This window comes from Notamacropus eugenii, chromosome 3, assembly GCF_028372415.1.
Source record: "Notamacropus eugenii isolate mMacEug1 chromosome 3, mMacEug1.pri_v2, whole genome shotgun sequence".
In the NCBI taxonomy this organism is placed as follows: domain Eukaryota; kingdom Metazoa; phylum Chordata; class Mammalia; order Diprotodontia; family Macropodidae; genus Notamacropus; species Notamacropus eugenii.
The window spans coordinates 328,925,863-328,950,765 of NC_092874.1; the positions used below are offsets into that span (position 1 = coordinate 328,925,863).

The following is a 24,903-nucleotide window of genomic DNA, read 5'->3' on the forward strand; positions in this document are numbered from 1 at the left end:
TGTGCCCTCAACAAAAATGAGAAATTCAGAAGAGTAGCAGATTTAGGTGCAAGAATAAAATGAATTTATTTTTGACATGAGTTTGATATGCTGATGGGATATTGAGCTGGAGGTGTCCAACAGGTGTGGTGATGCAGGATAGGAGGTCAGAAAACTGGTTAAGATGGGCTATATGAAACTAGGCATCATTTGTATAAAGATGACAGAATGCATAACAGCATGGATATTCAAATTCTTAAGTATGAGGGAAAGGACCAAGGAGAGAGGAGAAGACTGAGCCAGGAACCAGACTTCTTCATGAAGGAGGAAGAGAGACCTAGGAGCTAGTAGATGGTGGCAACAAAGATGTGAACAAATGACATCAGCAAATGAAGTGAACCTCAAGCGTAAGATGGGTGGCTGAGCAATGGCAGCAGAGAAACAGTCTAGAAGTGGTGGGGGGAAGTCAGAAATTTGCTTCCTTGTCTCATTGGGACAGACATTGAGAATAAAAGAAGCACCCAGCCCTTGAGAAGATTCAAGAATTGAAGGGTCTTCTAGAGAAAACTAAGTTTCTCTGAGTACTGGAAAAGGGAAAGGGTATGAGAAGAAGGGATCTAAGATGATAGGGAATTTATAACAAGAGAGGTAAAGTTACAGAAGGCATAGTGGAAGGAAGTGATGTCTTAAGAGAACAGCAGGACAAGGTGAGGTTTAAGGATGGGAAAGACCTGAGGATGTTTTTATGTAGCAGTGAAGTAGGCAAAAGCGGGAGGGGAGAGCAGGGGAAGGAAGAAACGAGCATTTTTTCCAATATATTTTTATTTGTTTTATATTTCCCAAGTACATGTAAAAAAATTAACATTCATTTTTTTTGAATTTTGAGTTCCAAATTCTCTTGCTCCTTCCCAACCCTCCCCTTTCCCGGAAAAGGCAAGCAGTTTGATATTGAGTAGATAGATGAAGTCATGCAAAACATAAATCCATGTTAGCCATGTTGCAAAAGAAAACACAGACAACAAAAAAGGAGAAAAATAAAGTTAATAAAAAGAGTATGCTTCAGTCTTCATTCAGAGTTCATTAATTTTCTCTCTGGAGGTAGATAGCACTTTTCATCATGAGTTCTTTGGAACTGTCTTTGATCTTTGTGTTAATGAGAGTAGCTCACTCTTTCCCAGTTGATCATGCTTACAGTGCAGCTGTTCCTATGGACAGTATTCTCCTGGCTCTGCTCACTTCACTTAGCATGAGTTCATATAATTTCCCAGGTTTTTCTAAAACTGTCCTCATCATTTCTTACGTAGTAAGTAGTAATACATAATAATAATATTCCATCAAAATTCTATGCCATGGGTTGTTCAGCCATTCTATGTGCCATACACTGTGCTAAGTTCCTTACTAATTTGATCTCTTAGGGAAGTGATCATAGAAAATGAACTAAGTGGAATGATTAAAGGAGGAAAAGCTCCCAAAAGAGATGAAAGGAGAAATAAACAAGCAAGAACATAATTAGCAGCTTTAGTCTTGGTAAGAAGAGCCATCTCTGAGCTAGAGCCAAGATGGCAAAGAAAAGACAGGGACTCTCTCTAAAATCCCTCCAAACAACTTTAATTAATGCCCCAAAACAAATTCTAAAGTGGCAGGATTCATAAAAGGATGGAGAAAAACAATTTTCTAGTCCAAGACAGCTTAGAAGGTTTGCAGAAAAGGGTCTGTTGCGCAAGGGTGAGAGTGGGCACAGGTTGTGTCCCAGGAAACCAACACTAGGCATTGGGGGTGACTGAATCAGTGGTGACCATGGTGGTTTCCAGACCTCTCCACAGACAGTAAAAAAGGTCACACAACTGGTAAGAAGGACATAACCAGGTACCTTTGCCGGCACCTGGGGCAGCACTCTTTTGCATTTCCCATACTTTGATCTAGGTTGCAGTTCTGGGTATCAATCTCAGACTGAGGAGGAACACTAGCATACCAGAGCTTGTGGATGCAGGGGAGCTGGGACCCTGGTCATAGTTTCAGGTTGGAAGAGTGCATATAGTCGCTTACAGGACATGGGAGTAGTAAATACTTTTCCTTGTATCATACCATGTTGGAAAAACTGAAAACTTACAGGTCCCCAGAATTATCTCTGAAAACAGCTGCATAAAAAAACCCTAAAACTTGGGGTGCTACCCCCTCTACTTTGAAGCAGAGACTCACTTTAGCATAAAGCTAAAAGGATGGAAAATAAAACTGAAAAAGGCTGGAAAAATGAGCAAGCAGCAGAAAAAGATCCTAATTATAGAAAGTTACTATGGTGACAAAATCAGAAGACAAGAAAGTAAAAACTCCTACATCCAAAGCCTCAGAGGAAAATATGAATTATTTCTAGGTCATAGAAGAGCTCAAAAAGGACTTCTAAAATCAAGAGAACTAGAGGAAAAAATTGAGAAGAGAAATGAGAATGAAGCAAGAAAATCATTAAAAAAGAGTCAACAAAAAAATACTGAAAAAAATAACACCTTAAAAATCATAATAGGCCAAATTGTAAAATAGGCACAAAAACTCAATGAGAAGAATGCCTTGAAAAGCAGAATTGACCACATGGGAAAAAGAGATACAAAAATCCACTGAAGAAAAGAACTCCTTAAAGAATAGAATTAGTAGGAGCCAAGATGACAGAGTAACAGCACAGACTTTCTAGAGCGCTTCCCCCAAGCCCAGCCAAATACCTGTAAAAAAATGGCTCTAAATAAAATCTGGAACTGCAGAACCCACAGAATGATGGAATGAAGCAAATCTCCAGCCCACAACAGCCTGGAAGGTTGTCTGGAAGTGTCTATCGTGCCACACTGGGAGTAGAGCTCAGTCCAGTGAGGGCCGTGAGTGCACAGAGGGGACCTGAGGAGGCCTTGGGGAGACTGAATCTCTTACACCTGTGGTGGTTTCCAGACTTCATGACCCCAAAATGCTGAGCATAAATTGGAAGATTAGTAGGAAAAGCTTGTGGTAACAGTGCAGGAGAGTGGAGTGATCTGGCCTCAGCCTCAGGGCAGCAGAGAGGGAAGAGGGGCAGAGGAACCCACAGCAGCCACAGCAGGGACAGCTGCAGTCACTGTTGCTGGAGCTCTAGGCCTACAGATTATGGGGGGATCAGGCAGCTGACACTACACCCCCACCCCCACCCCCACTGGAAGCAGAGAACTACCTTGACAAAGAGCTCAAAAGTCAAATAAATGACTGAGGAAATGAGCAAAAACTGGAAAAAGAATCGGACTATAGAATCTTACTTTGGTGATGAAGAAGACCAAAGCATGCAAACAGAAGAAAGCAAAGTCAAAGCTCCTCCATCTAAAGCCTCCAAGAAAAATATGAATTGGTCTCAGACCATGGAAGAGCTCCAAAAGGATTTTGAAAATCAAGTAAGAGAAGTAGAGCAAAAATTGAGAAGAAAAATGAGAGTGATTCAAGAAAATCATGAGAAACAAGTCAACTGCTTGCTAAAGGAGACCCCAAAAAAATGCTGAAGAAACACTTTAAAAAATAGAATAACCCAAATGGCAAAAGAGATCTAAAAAGCCAATGAGGAGAAGAATACCCTAAGAAGCAGAATTGGCCAGATGGAAAAGGAGATCCAAAAGCTCACTGTTACTTCCTTAAAGATTAGAATGGAGCGGAATGGAAACTAATGACTTTATGAAAAATCGAGAAACCATAAAACAAAACCAAAGGAATGAAAAATAGTAAACAATGTGAAATATCTCATTGGAAAAACAACTGACCTGGAAAATAGATCCAGGAGAGACAATTTTAAAATTATGAGACTACTTGAAAGCCATGATCAAAAACAGATCCTAGATATCATCTTTCATATAATTATCAAGGAAAACTGCCCTGATATTCTAGAACCAGATGGTAAAATCAATATTGAAAGAATCCACCAATCACCTGAAAAAGATCTGAAAAGAAAAACTCCTAGGAATATTGTAGTCAAATTCCAGAATTGCCAGGTCAAGAAGAAAATACTGCAAGCAGCCAGAAAGAAACAATTTGAGTATTGTGGAAATACAATCAGGATAACACAAAATCTAGCAGCTTCTACATTAAGGGATTGAAGGGCTTGGAATATGATATTCCAGAAGTGAAAGGAGCTAGGATTAAAACCAAGAATCAGCAAAACTAAGTATCATATTTCAGGGGGGAAAAAATGATCATTCAATGAAATAGAAGACTTTGAAGCATTCTTGATGAAAAGACCAGAGCTGAATAGAAAGTCTGATTTTCAAACACAAGAATTGAGAAGCATGAAATGAAACAGGAAAGAAAAATCATAAGGGACCTACTAAAGTTGAACTGTTTATATTCCTACATGGAAAGATATAATATTTGTAACTCTTGAGACTTTTCTCAGTATTTGGGTAGTTGGAGGGATTATATACATATATACAGAGTGCACAGAGTGAGGGATGATATCTAAAAAAATAAAATTAAGGGGTGAGAGGAATATATTGGGAGGAGAAAGGAAGAAATGGAATGGGGCAAATTATCTCACAGGAAAGAGGCAAGAAAAAGCTTTTTCAATGGTGGGGAAAAGTGGGGAGATGAGAGGGGAAAAGTGAAGCTTATTCTCATCACATTTGGCTTTAAGGAGGGAAAAACATGCACATTCAATTTGGTATGAAAATATCTTACACTACAGGAAAGTAGGGGAGAAGGGGATAAGTGGGATGTGAGGGTATGATAGAAGGGAGGGCAAATAGGAGGGGATAATTAGAAGTAAACACTTTGGGGGAGGGACAAGGTCAAAAGAGAGAATAGAACATATGGAGGGCAGGATAGGATGGAGGGAAATATAGTCTTTCACAACATGACTTTTATGGAAGTCTTTTGCATAACTACACATGTATAACCTTTATTGAATTGCTTGCCTTCTCATTGGGGATGGGTGAGGAGGGAGGAATGGAGAGAAGTTGGAACTCAAAGTTTTAAAAACGAATATTAAAAATTGTATTAACATGCAACTGGGAAATAAGAAATACAGGTAGTGGGGTATAGAAATTTATCCTGCCCTACAAGAAAATAGAAGAGAAGGGGATAAGGGAAGGGAAGGGTGTGATAGAAGGGAGGGGAATAATTAGAAAATTTTACATTAAACAAGGGACGAAGAACACAGAGAGATTATAATGGGAAAACGGGACCTAAGCAAAGCATGATCTTTTCCCAGAGATTTTTTTTTGAGGCATCCTCTTCCCTGAAGGAAACTTCATTACAAAGTCCCTGACATACAGGGTCCCTTCAGTTTGATTTATTATAATTTTTTTCTTTTTTAAATTTATTTTTATTTTCAGTTCCAAATTCTCTCCCCTCCATCCCTTTCCCACTCGTTGAGAAGGCAAGAAATATAATCTTCATTATATGTAGGAAATTATACAAAACACTTCCACATTAGCTGTATTGCAAAGGAAAAAAGAAAGAAAACAAGCAAATTAGATAAAGAAAAAATATGCTTCATTCTGTACTCGGTTCATCAGGTCTCTCTCTGGTGTTGGATATCATTTTTCATCATGATTTCTTTGGAATTGTATTGATCAGAATATCTAAGTCTTTCACTGTTGAACTTATTTACAAGATTACTGTTACTGTGGACAATGTTCTTCTGGTTTTGCTCACTTTATTTTACGTAAATTCATATAAGTCTTCCCAGGTTTTTATGAAACCATCCTGCTTGTTTTTCCTCATAGCAGTGCTTCTTAAACTGCGGATATCAACCCTGCATGGGGTCACTTAACTGAGTGTGGAGGTCATGAAAAATTTGACAGCAATAAAATCTTTCTGAACATGCAACGATCAAAATATCAGTATCAAACATTCTGCCAAGATTTAATCTTTTTTGTAAAAATAAACAAGCACATCCATCTCATTAGTATGCAAATTTGCTTTCCTCTCCAATAAATGGTAAATTGTATGTATACCAAATAATTGTTTTAAAATAAGTGTCCTTATGATTTATTATCAGTAAATGTTTGATTTGTATACCTATCTTATATACCTATATACTCAGGGTCGCATAAAAATGTCTTGGGCAAAAAAGTTGCTAGTAGAAAAAATTTAAGCTCTGGCTTAAGCACAATAATAATCCATCTCAATCATTACCACAACTTGTTCAGCCATTCCTTGATTGAAGAGTGTGCCCTTAGTTGTCAATTCTTTGCTACCACAAAAGGGCTCTTATAAATGTTTTTGTACCTATGAGTCCTTTTCCTTTGATGTCTTTGTTATTGCTGCGTCAAAGGATATGCAGTTTTTTATAGTCCTCTGACCATAGTTCCAAATTGTTCTCCATAATGGCTGGACTAGTTCACCACCAACTGTGCATAGTGTACCTCCTTTCCCACATCCCGTCCAGGTCATTTTCCTTTTCTGTCATGTTAGCCGATCTGATATTTGTGAGATGGCACTTCAAAAATGTTTTACCATTTCTCTGATTATTGGTAATTTAGAATATTTTTTCACACTATTGGTAGCCTTGATCTCTCCCTCTGAAAACTGCCTGTTCATATTCCTTTGACCATTTATCAATTGAAAATTGGTTCTTATTTTTACAGTTTCACTCCACTATCTATATATTTGAGAAACAAGACTTTTATTAGCACAAGTTGCTGCAGATTCTTCCTCCAGTTTCCCACTTTTCTTCTAATTTTGACTGCATTTGTTTGGTTTATGCAGAGACTTTTAAATTTAATGTAATCAAAATTACCCATTTTACCTTCTGTAATCCCTTCAATCTCTTATTTGGTCATGAACTTTTCCCTTATCTGATCCACAGATAATTTTCCCCATATTTCCCTAATTTGCTTATAGTATCCTTCTTTGTGTCTAACCAGGGCTTCTTAAGCGTTTCAACTAGCAACCCCTTTTGGTGTTTTCACAGCATTTGTTGGTGTTGCATGACCTAAGGGAATGCACAGTGCAAAGTATGCATGTTTTGTGTTCAGAATTAATTTATTTTCAGTTTTCTACAATCACTTCCATATATCTTAGATTTTTTTCCCCCTCTTTCCCCTACCTTTCTGCCTCCCTCCCTGAGATGGCATGTAATCTTATATAGGTTCTACATATACATTCATTTTTTTTTGCATTAAATTTTTTTTATTTCTTTTTTTAATTAAATTATTGTATTTGTTTTCAGTGTTCTACAATAACTTCCATATATCTTAGCTTTTTTCCCCTCCCTACTCCCTCCTTGAGACAGTGTACGATCTTATATAGGTTCTACACATACATTCTGATTAAATACATTTTCACCTTAGTCATGTTTCATAGAAGAATTAAAATGAATGGGAGAAACCATGAAAACAAAACAAAACATAGCACAAGAGAAAGTGGTCTGCTTCATTCTGTGTTCCAATTCCATACTTCTTTCTCTGGATGTGGAATGGATTTTGCCTCAAGAGTCCATTGGGAATGTTTTAGGTCCTTGCTTTGCTGTGACAGGCTAAGTCTACAAGAAAAATTTCTTGTACACTGTGGTTGTTGCTGTGTATAATGTTCTCCTGGTTCTGCTCATTTTGTTTAGCATCAATTCATATAAGTCTTTCCAGGTTTTTCTACAATCCACCTGTTCGTCATTTCTTATAGTACAGTAGTATTCCATTGCATTCATATACCACAAATTGTTCATCCGTTCCCTAATTGATGGGCATTGCCTTGATTTCCAGTTCTTGGCCACCACAAAGAGAGCCTGCTATAAATATCTTTGTACATGTGGGACCCTTTCCCATTTTTATGATCTCTTTAGGATACAGTCCCAAAAGCATTATTGCTGGATCAAAGGGTCTGCACATTTTTATAGCCTTTTGGGCATAGTTCCAAATTGCTCTCCAGAATAGTTGGACCAGCTCACAGCTCTACCAACAATGAATTAGTGTTCCAACTCTCCCACATCTTCTTCAACATTTATCATCTTCCTATTTTGTCATGTTAGCCGATCTGATTGGTGTGATTGGTACCTCAGAGTTGTTTTGATTTGCATCATATAAATCAATAGTGATTTAGAGCAGTTTTTCGTATGACTATAGATAGCTTTAATTTCTTCCTCTGAAAACTCCCTGTTCATATCCTTTGGCATTTATCAATTGGGGAATGACTTGTATTCTTGTACATTTGACTCAGTTCTCTATATATTTTAGAAATGAGGCCCTTATGACAGACACTAGTTGCAAAAATTCTTTCCCAGTTTTCTGCTTCCCTTCTAATCTTGTTTACATTGGGTTTGTTTGTGCAAAACCTTTTCAATTTAGTGTAATCAGAATTATCCATTTTGCACTTCATAATGTTCTCTATCTCTTGTTTAGTCAAAAATTTCTGCATTCTCCATAAATCTGACAAATATTCCGTGCTCCCCTAATATGTTTATAGTATCAGTCTTTATACCTTGATCATGTATCCATTTGGGCTTTATTCTTGTGTATGGTGTCAGGCTTTGGTCTTCTGTGCCCATTTTCTGCCACACTGTTATCCAGTTTTCCCAGCAATTTTTGTCAAAGAGTGAGTTCTTATCCCAGAAGCTGGGATCCTTGGATTTATCAAATAGTAGATTGCTATATTCATTGACTACTGTGTCTTGAGTACGTCACATATTCCATTAGTCTATTCCTCTATTTAATCTTAGCCAGTACCAAGTGGTTTTGATGATTGCTGCTTTATAATACAATTTGAGATCTGATAGGGCTAGGCTGCTTTCCCTAGTGTCTGTTTTCATTAGTTCCCTTGATATGCTGGACCTTTTGTTTTTCCAGATGAATTTTGATATTATTTTTTCTAACTCTAGAAAATAGTTATCTAATAATTTGATTGGTATGGCTTTGAATAGGTAAATTAATGTAGTTAGGATTGACATTTTTATTGTATTTGCTTAGCCTACCCAAGAGCAAGTGATATTCTTCCACTTGCTTAGATCTGACGTTAGTTGTGCAAAAACTGTTTTGTAATTGTGTTCATATAGTCCCTGGGTTTGTTTTGGTAGGTAGACTCCAAGATATTTTATAGTGTCTACTGTTGCTTTAAATGGAATTTCTCTTTCTGTCTCTTGCTGTTGGGCTTTGTTATTAATATATAGAAATGCAGATGATTTGTGTGAGTTTATTTTGTAACCTATCATTTTTGCCAGAGTTGTTTATCATTTCAGGGAGTTTTTTTACTTGATTCTCTGAGTTTCTCTACAGGTCATCATATCATCTGCAAAGAGTGATAACTTAGTTTCTTCTTTCCCTATTCTTATTCCTTCAATCTCTTTTTCTTCTCTTATTGCTAAAGCTATTAAGAGACATTTCTAGTACCATATTGAAAAACAGTGGTGATAAGGGACATCCTTGTTTCACCCCTGATCTTATTGGAAATGCATCTACCTCTTCCCCATTACCTATTGCATGCCATTACCTTGCTGATGGTGTTAGGTAGATACTGCTTATTATTTTATGGAATCCTCCATTTATTCCTATGCTCTCCAGTGTTTTCATTAGGAATGGGTATTTTATTTTGTCAAAGGCTTTTTCTGCATCTCTTGAGATAATCATATGGTTTCTGTTAGTTTTGTTGTGTATCTGATCAATAATGCTGATAGTTTGCCACTCTACATTTTAGAGCCTCTACTTTCTTAGATTCTGGTCATAGTTTCTTAATTTCCTTCTCATTTGTCTTACAGATTTTTTGTTTGATTGTTCTCATTTCTACCCAAATTTCAGTCCTAATCCCTTTTAGATCTTTTTTCTCTTTTTGAATTTTCATTTTTTCTTTTGTCTTTCATTTAATATAAAGTTTAAAAAAAAATAACTTTTACAGTTCCAGAATTATGAGAAAATTGTTATAATTTTTTAAACTTTATTCATGCCTTCTTCTTATGTTCCCCCATTTAAAGTGTTTACATATTTAATAGCCTCTTTGCCTTTGAAGCCTTTTGGAGGAATAATATGGAGTGAATGCTCTCATATTATTTCAGTCATGTTAGCTTTGTAGTTTATGTTGTTTTGTGATGCATTTCCAATCTCATTTTTGGAGACCTACATATTCCAATACCTTCTTTGGTTTTTCATAGACATATAGTAGTCCTGAACTATTCAAATTGGTCTACCTAAATAACTAAAGGCCTTGCTTTTGGTTGTTTGCAATATTTGTTGTTGGACATGGAAATTCTGAAGCTTAAACAGTATATTTCTTTGGTGATTGAAGCTTGGGATTTCTTTCTTTCAGTGAACTGTGCATTCTCTCAATCCATCAACAATTCTGTCAACAGTACTGTGGTGTCTGTTTTTAATGCTTCTGGGCAATTTTCTTGAATTATTTCCTATAACAAGATATTTGGGTTTTTCACTTCATTCTGTTTTTTCTGAGAGACCAATGATCTTCATGTTGTATCAGCATAACCTTTCTTCAAGGTCAGTCATTTAACCCGTATTCATATGATTTTTCCATTGCTGTAGTTGTTTGTGTTCTCTCTAGATCTGTTTTCTCTCTAGAGCTGTATTTTTGACTTCTGTATTTGCCTTTCTTTTTCTCAAAGTCTCTACTGTCTTGGGAAAGATTCCTGGTTATAGTTTCTTATTTGCCTTCTTTCACATTTGTCATAGTGAATATTTCTTTGATAGTTCTCCTTTCTTTCCTACTTTCAATCCTATTTTTTGTTCTTCTTTAATTTTCCTTTTTCACATTCTATAGTTTCTTTCAATTTATCTTTTATTTCTGAAGAACTTAGAGAATTTATCTTGGTTTTCTTTTTAACTGGAGATTTTTTTCCTGCATTTTTGTGTTATATTTCTTTATTATGTTGTATCATTTCCTGTCCCTGTACTTATCTTTTCTTCTTTCTCTGTGTATCTCCTTCCCTGCTGCTTTTTCCTGTTTGGGAGTTTGACTTATCCCCAAGAGCACTCTCATGTCCGTTTTGTTCTCCACACCTTTCTTACCTTCCCTTTTTCTAGGTAAAGTAGTATTGAATCAAGCTTCTACTCTGTCTGGTACCCCTTCCAAAATAGCTGGGGAGGTCTGTGTTTTTAAATGATTTCTCTAATGGTTTTTTAGCTCTCCATCCCTTGTCTTCTCATAAAATAGTGTTATATCATCCCTTCTCAAAACATGGGATCACATTTTTTTTCTTTTCCAAATCCCCAAGTGGTAGATGATTTCAGGCCTTCTGCAAGTTGATAGTTGAGCGCTTGGCTGGCTTCCTGTCACAAGAAAATTCCTTGTGGTTAGCTAACACTGGATTTAATTTCTCTGCCACTGCCTCCTTCCTTCTTTGCCTTCTGACACATGCTCAGCACTGCTAGATTTTGTCTCCCTGCCCTTTTGTTCAGTCTCTCTAATAGGACACTACTTTCCCTTCCCTCATTAAGTAGTGGGCATTGAGATCAGGATGATTTGCTGCCATGAATATATAGTATTAAAATCCACTTAAAGTCTCCCAGGAAGACTAGTAATGTTGGTATATTTGGAATGCAAGATGGATTAGGGTAGAGGACAGTTTGGTGGCATAGATTCTTAATTCAATTCTGTGATTCTTAATTCTCTACATAAGTTGTCATTATTGTTGTTCAGTTGTTTCAGTCATTTCTGACTCTTCGTGACTCCATTTGGGATTTTCTTGGCAAAGATACTGGAGTGGTTTGTCATTTCCTTCTCTAGATCATTTTACAGATGAGAAAACTGAGGCAGACAGGGTTAAGTGACTTGCCCAGAATCACACATCTAGTAAGTGTCTAAGGCCAGATTTGAATTCAGAAGATTAGTCTTCCTGATTCCAAGCCTGGCACTCTATCCACTTCCAATCCTGATTCAGACATGAACTAACGATGTGACCCTGAGCAAGTCATTTAACCTCTCTGTGTCGGTTAAAATCACAGAAGACTGGCAGTCATTTAACATCATGTAAGATCTGGTAGTGGCTACAGTAAATGCAGCTGATCTTGGAATACAGTATTCTAAAATGTAATTCTTAAAAATAAGAATAACATTCTGCAAATAATTCTTCAAGGAAAAAAGAATTGATCTGTAATGGAATTTACAACATTTCTGTTGAAAAGACCCTGAGCTATGTAGAAATTTGAGGTGTAAATGCTAGAGTTAAGAGAAACCTAGACAGTTCAATTTATTTTAACAACCAGAAGGGACTCTATGATGATGTTGTGCTAAACATTCTGGCAATTGGAAAAGCACAACAGTATCATCAGAACTTTAGCGTTTTCAATGGCTGTTTAGAGAGTTAAAAAAAGAAAAACAAAGTTCCTGTGAGTGGATGAGTTCTGTTCTGAGGGTTTGAAGAAAGGATAAAATGAACACATTCACATGGATAGAATTTATTATCTCATAATTGGATTGCATGATAAGAAGAGCATACAAATATGAAGCAAGAGACTGGGGGAGTGGGCCTCAAATGAACCTCTTCTCTGAATTGAGCTTGCCCTGATTGTTGGAGGTGTCAGCACCTTTGCGTTCCAGACTAGGTCTGAGCATCAGTGTAGATGCTGCCCTTTCATAAAGGCAGATAAGTTTTGTATCAGGGTTGTCTGCTTGTCTTAACAGAATGCTAACTCTGCAGTCCCATCACATGAGACTTATTTCTTGTATTTGAACCTTAATAGGCAAATGGGTAAATTATGCCATGGTATCCCTGACCCCTATTTCATTAGGTGGTGGATTTCTTTTGATAATTATGATATTGTCAGTGATGTAAGCAGATAACCAATTTGACCTTGCTTTTTAATTATTAGGAATGTTATCCTTAGTCATTCCTCAAAACAATTATTGCCATATTTGTGCAAAGTCATCTTTTTACACATCATTTTATGTAGTTTTTCCTCTCCCAAATATACCATCCTTTACTTGTTTTATTGAACTTAATTTTGGTGTTATTTCTTTGAAAAGTTCTTTGATGAGTTGAGGTTCCAGCATGTGTTCTTGCATAATGGACACTCATTTAATTGAAGGTAATGTAAAGGTTCATTAGTGAGGATGGAAAAAATGTTTGTAGTTCATTATGAATGATTGTGTTTTGAAAACTTGTCAATTTTTTTGTGGACTTAATTTCTTTTAAAATATATCTATGTATGTGTGTAATATATATACTTTTTTTTTCTTTTCATAAAAGGAAGAAGATTGTCCTTTCTGAATCAGCTGTACTCTGCCTCTGGCTTCGTCACCTTCCCAGCCTTGAAAAAGCTACCCTGCATCTTTTTGAAAATTTACTCTCCAGGCAGAGAAATTTTCCAGAGGAGGTGGAATGCTTTATAAGAGATTCATTGCTGGTATGTGTGATATTTTGATAATGAGAAATTTTTTTATATTATGCTTAATTCTGCAAAGAGTGATAACTTAGTTTCTTCTTTCCTTATTCTTATTCCTTCAATCTCTTTTTCTTCTCTTATTGCTAACGCTAACATTTCCAGTACCATATTGAAAAACAGTGATGATAATGAACATCCTTGTTTCAACCCTGATCTGATTGGAAATGCATCTAGCTTTTCCCCATTACATATAATGCCTGCTAATGGTGTTAGGTAGATACTGCTTATTATTTTATGGAATCCTCCATTTATTCCTATGCTCTCCAGTGTTTTCAATAGGAACGGGTGTTTTATTTTGTCAAAGGCCTTTTCTAAATCTCTTGAGGTAATCATATGGTTTCTGTTAGTTTTGTTGTGTTTTCTATTTTGTACCTAATTTTAGAGCATCCTTCTTATGTGCCTTGCACACAATATGGAGTATTAAGTAGAGACTTGACATGTCAGGCCTACAGTATGTGCTTAGTAAATGCTTGTTAACTTAAAAAAAAAAACAACAAAGCATTTTCCTGCCCTTTAGTTCTCTATTCTCCTAAACATGTACCTTTACTAAATTGCTCTTTTCTTTTCCTCTTGGAACAGTATTGATCTTTCTTTAATTTGTAAAATCTTTCTTAATTTTAAAATATATATAAATTTGATCTTTTAGTGATGGATTCTTTGACCTTGGAAATCTGTGAAACAGAGACAAAAGGCCCTCAGTCCTTTTCTTCAGGGAGAGTGGCAGAATGGCTAAAAGAGAGACCATTTGTAAACATTCGCTGTACTTTTTTGCTTAATGGTATCCTCATTGTAAGATCGCCTCTTCAGTGACCATGACTTGACATACTGTTGGAGAAACCTGCATCATATAAAATGACATTTTCACTATAAATGAAGTCAGAAGATGAAAAAAATTACAGCAAAATTGAAAGATAGCTCACAGGTTCTTTTTGGAAAAGTTAATAGAGGAGTTGGAAGAATTGGTTTATGTCATGGGGTCAAAAACAGCAAAAAATATTTCACAGGAGTTTGGTTATCTCACACAAGATTCTCATGAGAAAAATGTTTGCAAAGACTACAAACAAGGTATATTATAACTCATTCACTGACATTTATAACAAAGGATGAGAAAGCCAGGAAATTCTGTGAAGAACTCAGCATGTTCCAGTTTAAATCAGTATATGCTTTAATGCTCACTGACTTCAGTGTAAAGGTGTACCCAAGGAAGAAAAGTATGTTGGAAAACGTAATTCAGGAATTTGTAGAAAATGCCAAAGTTTTGCAGAACTAAGCAGAATCTTCATATATATGTATCATGCATACTTTCTTCAAGAAGAGAGGTAGATGTTGGATGTAGCGAGTGCAGATAAGAGCAAAAGAACCTAGGAACTACTTCATCTGAGAAACACCTATCTATTACTCTTTGTTAAGTGAAGAGATATATAGCTAAGAAAAAAATACTTTTATAGTTAATTTTCTAAGTAAAATTTTATGGAATAGAATGATGTAAGATTATCAGTATCACATTATAAATGAGTGAGAAGCAGTGGAAGGAAAAATAGAAAAATTATCTAGAGACCTGATAAAACGAGATCATTCCAAAAGACATTTAAGGATGAGACTGAAAGACAGTGAAATAACATAAGATGGAAAAGATCTATCAAGATTTAGCAAATTATTTTGTAACTTTGTAGCAAATTACCATATTTGACCTCTAATATCTGGTCTCCAGTGCAATGCTTGTGGGAGTAGGCATATCACTAAATGAAATAATGGGAAGCCAGTTGGAAAATAACAAGTGTGACCAAGGAGATCTATCTGTGTTGCCACAGCACATTTTGAGAACGTTGAAGGATTCTCAACATCATACCTGATGAAGGAAAGGATGCCAAATACTGTGTAAAAAATAATGTACCTTATTATTACCAATGAAAGGTTATCAAGCAAATTTCCCAGCAATATAAAATCTTTACCAAAAAAATCTACATATTTATTGAGAGCATTGATAATGAACATTTGAGAAGGCAAGCAGTATGATATTCATTGTACATGTGAGTCATGCAAAACATTTCCATATTAGCAAAAGAAAATGATAAGGTAAAAAAAAAAAAAATGCTTCAGTCACACTAATTCATTGTTGGTAAACCTGTGAGCTGATCCAACCATTCTGGAGAGCAATGTAGAACTATGGCCAAATGGCTATAAAAATGTACATCCCCTTTGACCCAGCAATATCACTTCTAGTGCTGTATCCCAAAGAAATCGTAAAGATGGGAAAAGGACCCACATGCACAGAAATATTTATAGTAGCTCTTTTTGTGGTGGCCAAGAACTGGAAATCAAGGGGATGCCCATCAATTGGGGAATGGCTGAACAAGTTATGGTATGTGAATATAATGGAATGCTACTGGGCTGTGAGAAATGATGAGCAGGTAGATTTCGGGAAAACCTAGAGAGACTTATATAAACTGATCCTGAGTGAAATGAGCAGAACCAGGAGAACATTATAGACAGTAACAGCCACAGTGTGTGAGGAGTAATTTTGATAGACTTAACCCTTCTCATAAATGCAAGGATCTAAAACATTTCCAAAAGACTTACGATGCAAAATGCCATCCACATCCAGAGAACTATGGAGTCAGAACACAGAATGAAGCAGACTTTTCTTTTTTGTTATGTTCTGTTGTGTTTTTCTCATGATTTCTCCCACTCATTAGAATTCTTCTATACAATATGACTGGTGTGTAAATGTATTTAATAAGAATGTATGTGTAGAAAGCATGTAAGATTGCATGCCATCTTGGGGAGGGAGAAGGAGAAAATTTAAAACTTATGGAAGTGAATGTTGAAAACTGAAAACAAATAAATTAATAAATTCTAGGGGAAATCCTTCAATCTGTACTCAGAGTTTATCAATTTTCTCTCTGGAAGTGGATAGTATTTTTCATCATGAACACTTTGGGATCTTGTTATGTTATATTGATCAGAGTAGCCAAGTCTTTTATAGTTGATTATCATTAAAATATTGTATTTATTGTGTATAATGTTCTCCCAGTTCTGCTTACTTCATTTTGCATCAGTTTGTTGTGGTTTAGTCCTATGGGTTGGAATCTGGGACTCTGCCCACCCAAGGATGCCAAAACTGTTGCGGTTTCATGGTGTATGTTGTGGCGGCACTGTCTCAAAGAATTCAGAGTCAGACCACTTCTAATCCAAGTATAGGCATTTATTGAGGATTGACTCCCCTCAGAAGCAGGCTAGGTTCCCAGAGGAACCAGCAACTTCAGAGAAAGCAAGATGGATTTTGTAGGGTAAAGATGCAATAACAGAAATTATGAATGTCAAAAACACAGGAGGGCTTTGTCAAGGGATTAGGTAATAGGGAAGGGTCCAGTCATCAAGTGTCGTGCTTGTGCTGCTTTCTGATTGGCTAGCTCTTGTGATCTTGTCTGGTTAAGATGGATAGTTAGATATTGTGATCCTGTCTTGAGCTAAATGGATGATGTGATTGTGGTCGAGTACAAGAACACACCTGTTCAAATGTGTGAATTGGATCTGGGGGCAGGGACTGGATGGGGGCGTTGGCTAGCTAGAGGCAGTGGCTGTATTGAGTCTGGGGACCTGTGGTATGGTTAAAGCCAGATTGTGTGGTCAAATCAGGACATTCCTGCTGTTCAGCCCACAAGAAAGTTAGAATATTGGGTTTGGGGTGGCTTTATTAGGATTCCATCAAGTTCATATAACCCTTCGCAGGGTTTTCTGAAACCATTCTCTTCATCATGTCTTATAGCACAATAGTATTCCATCACAATCATATACCATAACTTGTTCAGCCATTCCCAATTGATGGGCATCCCTTCAATTTCCGATTCTTTGCTACCACAAAATTCTTTGCTGCTGTAAATACTTTTGTCCATATAAGTCCTTTTCCTTTTTCCTTTGATCTCTTTGGGATACAAACCTTGTTGTTTTATTGCTGGGTCAAAGTTTACTTTAAATTGCCCTTGGGCATAATTCCAAATTGTTCTCCAAAGTGGTTAGACCAGTTCACAACTCCACCACTAGTACATTAGTGTCCCAATTTTTTCAATTCCCCTCTAGCATTTGTCATGTTCCTTTTCTGTCATGTTAGCCAATTTGATAGGTGTGAGGTGGTACCTTAGAGTTATTTTAATTGACATTTTCTTAAAACCAATTTAGAGCATTTCTTCATGTGACTATTGATGACTGATTTTTTTCTTCTGAAAACTGCCTTTTCTATTTTTGACCATTTATCAATTGTGGAATGGCATTTTTAAAAAATAAACTTGATTCACTTCTCATTATATTTGAGAAATAGGTCCTTTATCGAGAAACTTGCTGTAAAAATTTCCTCCTAGTTTCCTGCTTACTTTCCAGTTATAACTATGTTGGTTTTGCTTGTGCAAAAACTTAAATTTCATCTTTTTAAAATCATCCATTTTACCTTCTTTGATCCGCTCTGTTTTGGTCATAAAATCTTCCCTTATCCATAGATTTGACAGATAATTTTTTCCATGTTTCCCCCCCCTGCCCTAGTTTGCTTATGATGTCACCTTGTATATCTAAGTCATACACTCATTTTGACCTCACTTTGTTATTTGGTGTGAGATGTTGGTCTTTGCCTAGTCCTGCTGAACTGTTTTTCAGTTTTCCAGTTTTTGTCTAGTTGCGAGTTCTTGTCCTAAAAGTTTGGATCTTTCCATTTACCAAACATTAGATTACTGAGATCATTTATTACTGTGTATTGTATACCTAATCTCTTGCATTAGTCCACCTCTCTTATTTCTTAGCCAGTACCAGATTGTTTTGATGATTACTATTTTTTATATATTTTGAAATCTGATTCTGCTGGGCCACTTTCTTTCACACTTTTTTTCATGGATTTCATGGATTTTTCTGACCTTTTGTTCTTCCCTATGAATTTTATTATTTTTTTCTAGTTTTATAAAATAATCGTTTTGTAACTTGATTGGTATGGCATTGAATAAATTAATTTAGGTGGCATTGTCATTTTTATTACATGGCCTCAACCTCCTCATGAGCAATTAGCATTTCTCCATTTGTTTAGATCTGATTTTATTTGTGTGAAAGTGTTTTGCAATCATTTTCTTATTATTTCTGGTTTTTTCTTGGCAGGTATACTCTTACATATTTTATATTTTCTACAGTTATTTTAAATGGAATTTCTCTTGCTGCTGACTTTGTTGATAGCATATATAGAAATGCTGATTTATGTGGATTTATTTTATATCCTGTAACTTTGCTAAAGTACGATTTTTTTAGTTGATTTTCTAGGATTCTCTAAGTATGCCATCATGTCATCTTCAAAGTATGATAGTTTTGTTTCCTCATTGCCTTTTCTAATTCCTTCAGTTTCTTTTTCTTCTCTTACTCCTATAGCTAGCATTTCTAGTATAATAATGGTGATATTGGACATCCCAACTTCACTCTTTGTGAAGTTACAGGTGGTCCTTATTACTCTTAGTTTTAGATAGATATGACATCATTTTAAGAAAAGCTCCATTTATACTTTCTAGTGTTTTTGCAAAAACTTTTTCTGCATCTATTTATATAATCATATTATTTTTATTAATATGGTCAGTTATGCTTATAGTTTTCCTAATATGGAACCAATTCAGCCTTCCCGGTTAAAATCTCACCTGGTCATAGAGTATGATTTTTGTGATATATTACTGGAGTCTTCTTGCTAGAATTTTTTAAAATTTGCATCAATATTCATTTTTAAAATATTTTTTAAAAATCTATTTTTTTCTTCATTTTTCCTTTCCCTGGTTCAGGTATCAAAACTATATTCATGTCATAAAAGGACCCCTTTACCTACTTCTTTCAGGAAATTTGTGTAGTATTGTAATTAATTGTTCTTTTAAATGTTTGGTGGAATTTACTTGTGAATTCATTTAGTCCTAGGAATTTTTTCATAGGGAGCTCATTTATGACTTGTTCAATTTCTTTTTCTAAGAAAAGGTTGTTTAAGTACTACCTCTTCTGTTAATCTGGTTAATTTATAATTTTGTAAATATTCATCTATTTTATTTGGATTGTTAATTTTGTTGGCATATAATTGGACAGAAAGGTCTAATAATTTAATTTCATCTTCATTAGTGGTGTTTTTGCTCTTTTCATTTTTTTGTACTGGCAATATGGTTTTCTTCTTTCATTTTTAAAATCCAATTAACTAATGTTTGTCCATTTTATTGTTGGTTTTCTTGTTTAAATGAAACCAAGTTCTCTTTTTGCTCCTTTGATTTTTAGGATTTTTATTTTGATGTTTAATTGAGGATTTTTCATTTGTTCTTTTTCTAGTTTTTTTAGTTGCATGCCCAATTCATTGATCTGCTCTTTTTCTTTGTTACTGATATATACATTTAGAGATATAAGTTTTCCTGAGTACTCCTTTAGCTACATTCCACAAATTCTACGTTGTCTCATCGTTGTCGCTCTCTTTAGCGACATTATTGCTTCTGTAATTTGTTCTTTGACCCACTCACTCTTTAGTATTAGCTTAGTTTCCAATTAATTTTTAATTTGTTTCCATAGCTCTGTTGAATATAATTTTTATTGCCTTATAGTCTTAGCAGGTTGCACTTGGTATTTCTGCTTTTCTGCATTTGTAAGGTTTTTAATTCCCTGATACATGGTCAAGTTTTATGAACTTGCCATGTACAGCTAAAAACCATGTATTTCTTTTCTGTTTCCAGTTTTTTCCAGATATCTATCATATCTAACTTTTCTAAAATCATATTAATTTCTTTAACTATTTTATCATTATGTTTATCCAGTTCAGAGAGGGGAAACTTGAAGTGTCCCCACTGGTATATAGTTTTACTATCTGTTTCTTCCTATAACTCATTTAACTTTTCCTTCAAGAATTTCAATGCTCTGACATTTGGTGCATAAATGATTAGTATCGATCTTGCTTCATTGTCTGTGGTACCTTTTAGCAAGATGTAGTATCCCCTGTTTTCTCTTTAAATTAGGTCAATTTTTGCTTTTGCTTTGTCTGAGATCATGATTGTTATCCCTGTTCTAGCCCTTTCCATTTCAGGTTTGTTTCTTGTAAAGAACATATTTTTGAATTCTGTTTTCTAATCCATTCTGCTGTCTGTTTCTGTTTTATGGATTATCCCATCATCCCAATCCCAGTAATGATTACTAACTGTATTTCTTTGTTGTTGTTTGTTGTTGTTGTTGACTTATTTTTCTAGTCTTTTTCTTTATTTTAAACTTTAGGTTAGGTTCTGTGCATATCTGGGCTGGGATGGAGGTGGAGAAGGTCATTGTCCCAAGCTTCAAGCTTTTTTGCCCTATGTTTTCACAGCTAGTTCTGTGATTCTGTAGATTTCTACTACTTCCAAGGTGGTGTGATCTGGGAAGAGGTGTTGTCACTTCTTTTCTGGTCTGTGTAATGGTCTTTACCTAGGAAAGTCTCCTGCTCCCTTGGACCAGCATTACTTCTCCTTTCTGCCCTATACCTGCAACCAGTAACTAGGACTCTTGCTTCTATGTAATTACAAGTTCTCATCTACACCCTGGAACTGGACAGTAGAGTTGCCAGACAGTCTCCAGTCCTGTACCCAATGTCCTCTCATTCTTTCCTATCCAATGCCTTTGCCTTCTGTATATGGTGAAGTCTCCTGGATTTACTGCTTGTGCTGCTGTCACCACTGCCACCTTCAAGGCCACCACTGGTATTGCTGCCATGCTGCCCTCTGGAACAGCTTCCATCCCAGAGTCACAGAGTTCTCTTTCCAACTTCCTAAATTTCCTGGCCTGGAAAAATGTCTCAGTCTACCATTTTGATGCCTATGTAGCTCCAGAATTCAATTTGACACCTTATTTTAAAATTGTTTGGGGGGGAATGTTGGGAAAGTTCAGCTTGAATGCTCCCTCTGCCACCTTGACCATGAGGAAGGAATTCTTTGAAGTTGCCTAGTCCATGTTTCCCTCTTACATTCAACTTTGCTAGGTAAGTTAAATGTTTTGCTTTTTCAGAGTATGGTATTCCATGCTCTATGCTTCTTTATAGTGATAGCTCCTAAATTTTTTGTGAGCCTGACTGTGGTTCCTTCTTCTTTAAACTCTTTCTTTCTGGATGCTTACAGTATTTTTTCTTTTAGCTGGAAGCTCTGGGTTTTGGCTATACTATTCCTCAGAGTTTTCATTTTGGTTTCTTTCTGGAGGTAGCTGGTGGATTACTTCCATTTCTACTTTGCCCTGTGATTCTAAGAGATCTGGGCAGATTTCCTTTATGATTTCTGACATATGATGTCTAGACATATAATGGTCAGGGTTTTTAAGTTGTACAGTGATCCTTAAATTCTCTCTCCTTGGATATTTTCCAGATCAGTTCTTTTTGGTATATGATACTTTACATTTTTTCTAATTTTTTTCAATCTTTTTTTCATTGTTTTATTATTTTCTGTTTTCTCATGGAGTCTATTGACTCCTTAGTGCTCTAATTTTCAGGGAGTCTGTTACTTGGGTAAAGTGTTCTACCTTTTGTGTTAAGCTATTGATTATCTTTCCATACCTTTCCTCCAAGTCTTCCCTATATACCTCTCATATCTTTTCTGATTCTCTTCTCTATCACTTTCATTTTCTTTATACTACCACTCTCCTTTTTTAAACTCTTGCATTATTACTTCTAGGAATTCTAAGTTATCTTTTTCTTTGAGGCTTTCTCATAGTTGTTTTTAAGTTATTTTCTTCTACTTTATGTCTTAGGAGTCCTTGGCTTCATGATAGCTCTTTATCTTTTTTAAGTCATTCTTCCAGCAATCTGCTTTAGGTAGGTAACCTGGCATTGCTGTCCTAACTGGAAGCTCTTTGGAAGCTTAATGTTTCTAGAAACACATCCCAAATCCCACTTCTAGCTGCCTTTCTGGGTGGGTAATTGAATCCAATATCTACTCTGAGCTTCTGGGTGGGTAATTGAATCCAATATCTACTCTGAGCAACTGTGAGCTGGGAGCTCTGTGCATTGTATCTGTGTTGATTTTGTGTTTCATGACCTTCTGAGTTGGGCTAGAGCTGCACTGCAGACCTACCTAGGAACTCTCAGACAGGAGTCCAGGCTTCTGGCCCCCCTGGGAAACCCCTTAGCTGCTGGGCCTGAGCGAGATTATGAGATGCTCTGGGAGTCTCATAATTCCCAATTGTTTCACATTTCCTCCTCTGGTCATTTGCTTGTAGGTTGAATTTGTATTCTTGGGGGTAGAAAGATGACCCATTATAGTTTCTCCTTTGATTTCTCAGTCATTACTGAATCCATTATTCTTAGATCATTATTGGAGCCATTGGGAGGTGGGGAGCTTAAATGTCCTGCTTCTTCCAATTCAGTCATCTTAACTAGTCTCTCTTAATCATTGCTTGATCAATGAATAATAGGTATGTTTTTCTTTTGGAGGAATTAAAGTTGCTCTTTTTAGGAACAGTGATAAGAGTATATATGGACTGTGGAAAACATTCAGAAGAATATGGCATGTTACATCTATATTATATCTTTCCTCAATGAGTTTCATTAGTATTTAAATGTTTTTTAATTTCCATAACCAGAAGAAATTGTGTATACCAAAGACTTCACTATTTTTTTTTTGATTTAGCAAATTAAGTGGAAAGAAGAGGATAATTTTTTCACAATCAATTATTTTTTTTTAAGCAAAACAAGAACAATTTATACAATAACAATATTAAGACAAACAATTTTGAAAGACTTAGTGATTGTGATCAACACAATGATCAACCACAGTATCAGAGGACCCAGTATACTCACTTCCTAATAGAAACGTACATTAATTCAGAGAGAAAATTGAGAAATATTGGGGGATGTTGACCTGAAAACTTGTTAAGAAAAGGCAACAGGCTAAATGCACACATTTTATGATTTAATTAATTAATTCCCCATAAAGAAAACGGTTACATAGCGCTATGGAGCCAGGATCAGAACTGGCTGACTTAGTACAGAAATCGACTATCTTAAGTACATTTTGCCATAAGAAAGGAATTCTCTTAGGTAGACACATTGTAAACAAAAGTGGCGTCAGTTGGGTTTTATGATCCCAAGCTATGGGCATCTTCATTCTATAGCATATCTCTGTGATTTAAGATAAGGAAAAGGTCCCATCACCCAGATAACAGACATCCTGTCCTAAACAGGCCTTTGAATTTGTTATCTTAACAGAGTTTGACAAAAGCTGAAGTTACAACCCAAGGTATCTGTGTTTTTCCTCTAAACAAAGGAGACTATTAGGTCCAGACTCTTCTTAATTCAAACTTTGGCCCTTATTAAAGTCTAAAATTTATATTAAATATTAACATTCCCTCCTTTTGGTCAAAGGCAAGCCGAAAGCTTCGCCTGTAGACCAACAAAGATAAGAAAAACTAAATCTTCATGTAGGTCTTGGGAAAGTTGTCTCTGATGTCATCTTCTTCAGGCCTCTTCAAAACTGGAGGGCATGATCCACTCAGGAGCAGGAGCAATAGAGGTGACAGATGGATCCAAGAGTCTATACAGAAAACTTGACAGGGTCTCCCAGAAACATGATTTGATAATTGAAATGAGACAATACAACATAGTTAACATGGCTAAAGACACTTAGCAATAGTTCAGTTTCCCAGCCATGCAGGGCTAGGTTCAAACAGCACAATGAAGTTTTTTTACAATTCACAAATTGTATTTTTACATCAAGTCAGGTACAGATTAAAACTTAGATGACTCACAATAGACTAGTTTTGAAAGGGAGATTTACATGTCACCAATATAAACAAGAAAATTAAACATGAACCATACAAATCAATGCAATTATTATTTCAAGTTAATTAACATTAAGTTCCTTGTATCCCAGTAATCCATTCTTCATTTTCATTTAACTTTGAATCCCAGATTTCTCATGTAGTTATCTGATACCTAGATATCTTTTCTTTAACAATAGGTTTTATTCTTGGGATAGTTCAAAAAGAAAATTCTGCTTTTCTGGTTCAGATCTAGAAGTTCCCAGATATGTCAGACAATTTAAATTAGTACAATTACTTAAAATTTGTTCTCCACTTTTGAAATTTCAGAAAATTTCAGTTCATCTTATTTGCTCTTTCTGTTTTTACCTAAATCTTCTATCTGGAACAAGAATCTTTTAAAATGTGAGAGTTCAACCATAAAATGAACTCATCTGCCCTTTAAATTATTGGACAGGTACTTTAACAGACAAGAAATAATTTACCACTATCTTATACAATCTTGTGCAAAAATCCAGATTTGAGATCTTATTATCAAAAGCATGATAAATTTTAGAAGCCAATCATATACTCCTGTATATAATTCTTAGAGGAATCAGTCTGATCCTGTTACTTTTCCTCAAGATTTGCTTTTATTACTTGGTCTAATCATTTCCTTGATATTATCTCTATATTATATTTATTTTTATTTGGCCAGGAATGTAGGTTAAAATTGTAAGCTATTCATTCCTGCATCCCATTTTAGTAACTCAGAAATGTTCCAATTTCCATTTATTATTTGATAGACTTAGTTCTACTTACAGAACTTCTTAATTACAAAGATTTGCTATAAAAGAAAAGAGAGGGACAATGTTAA

General features: G+C 35.6%; 1 protein-coding gene across 6 annotated transcripts in view; it reads left to right on the plus strand.

Annotated features, from left to right (window-relative positions):
- The window catches only part of FANCC (FA complementation group C), a 237,019-nt gene that overhangs the window by 137,373 nt on the left and 74,743 nt on the right, over positions 1-24,903 (plus strand). For all 6 annotated transcript variants that reach the window (XM_072596926.1, XM_072596922.1, XM_072596928.1 and 3 more), the window contains exon 8: positions 13,100-13,256. In XM_072596926.1, coding sequence (XP_072453027.1) covers positions 13,100-13,256 — 157 coding nt within the window. The remainder of the gene's footprint in view (positions 1-13,099; positions 13,257-24,903) is intronic.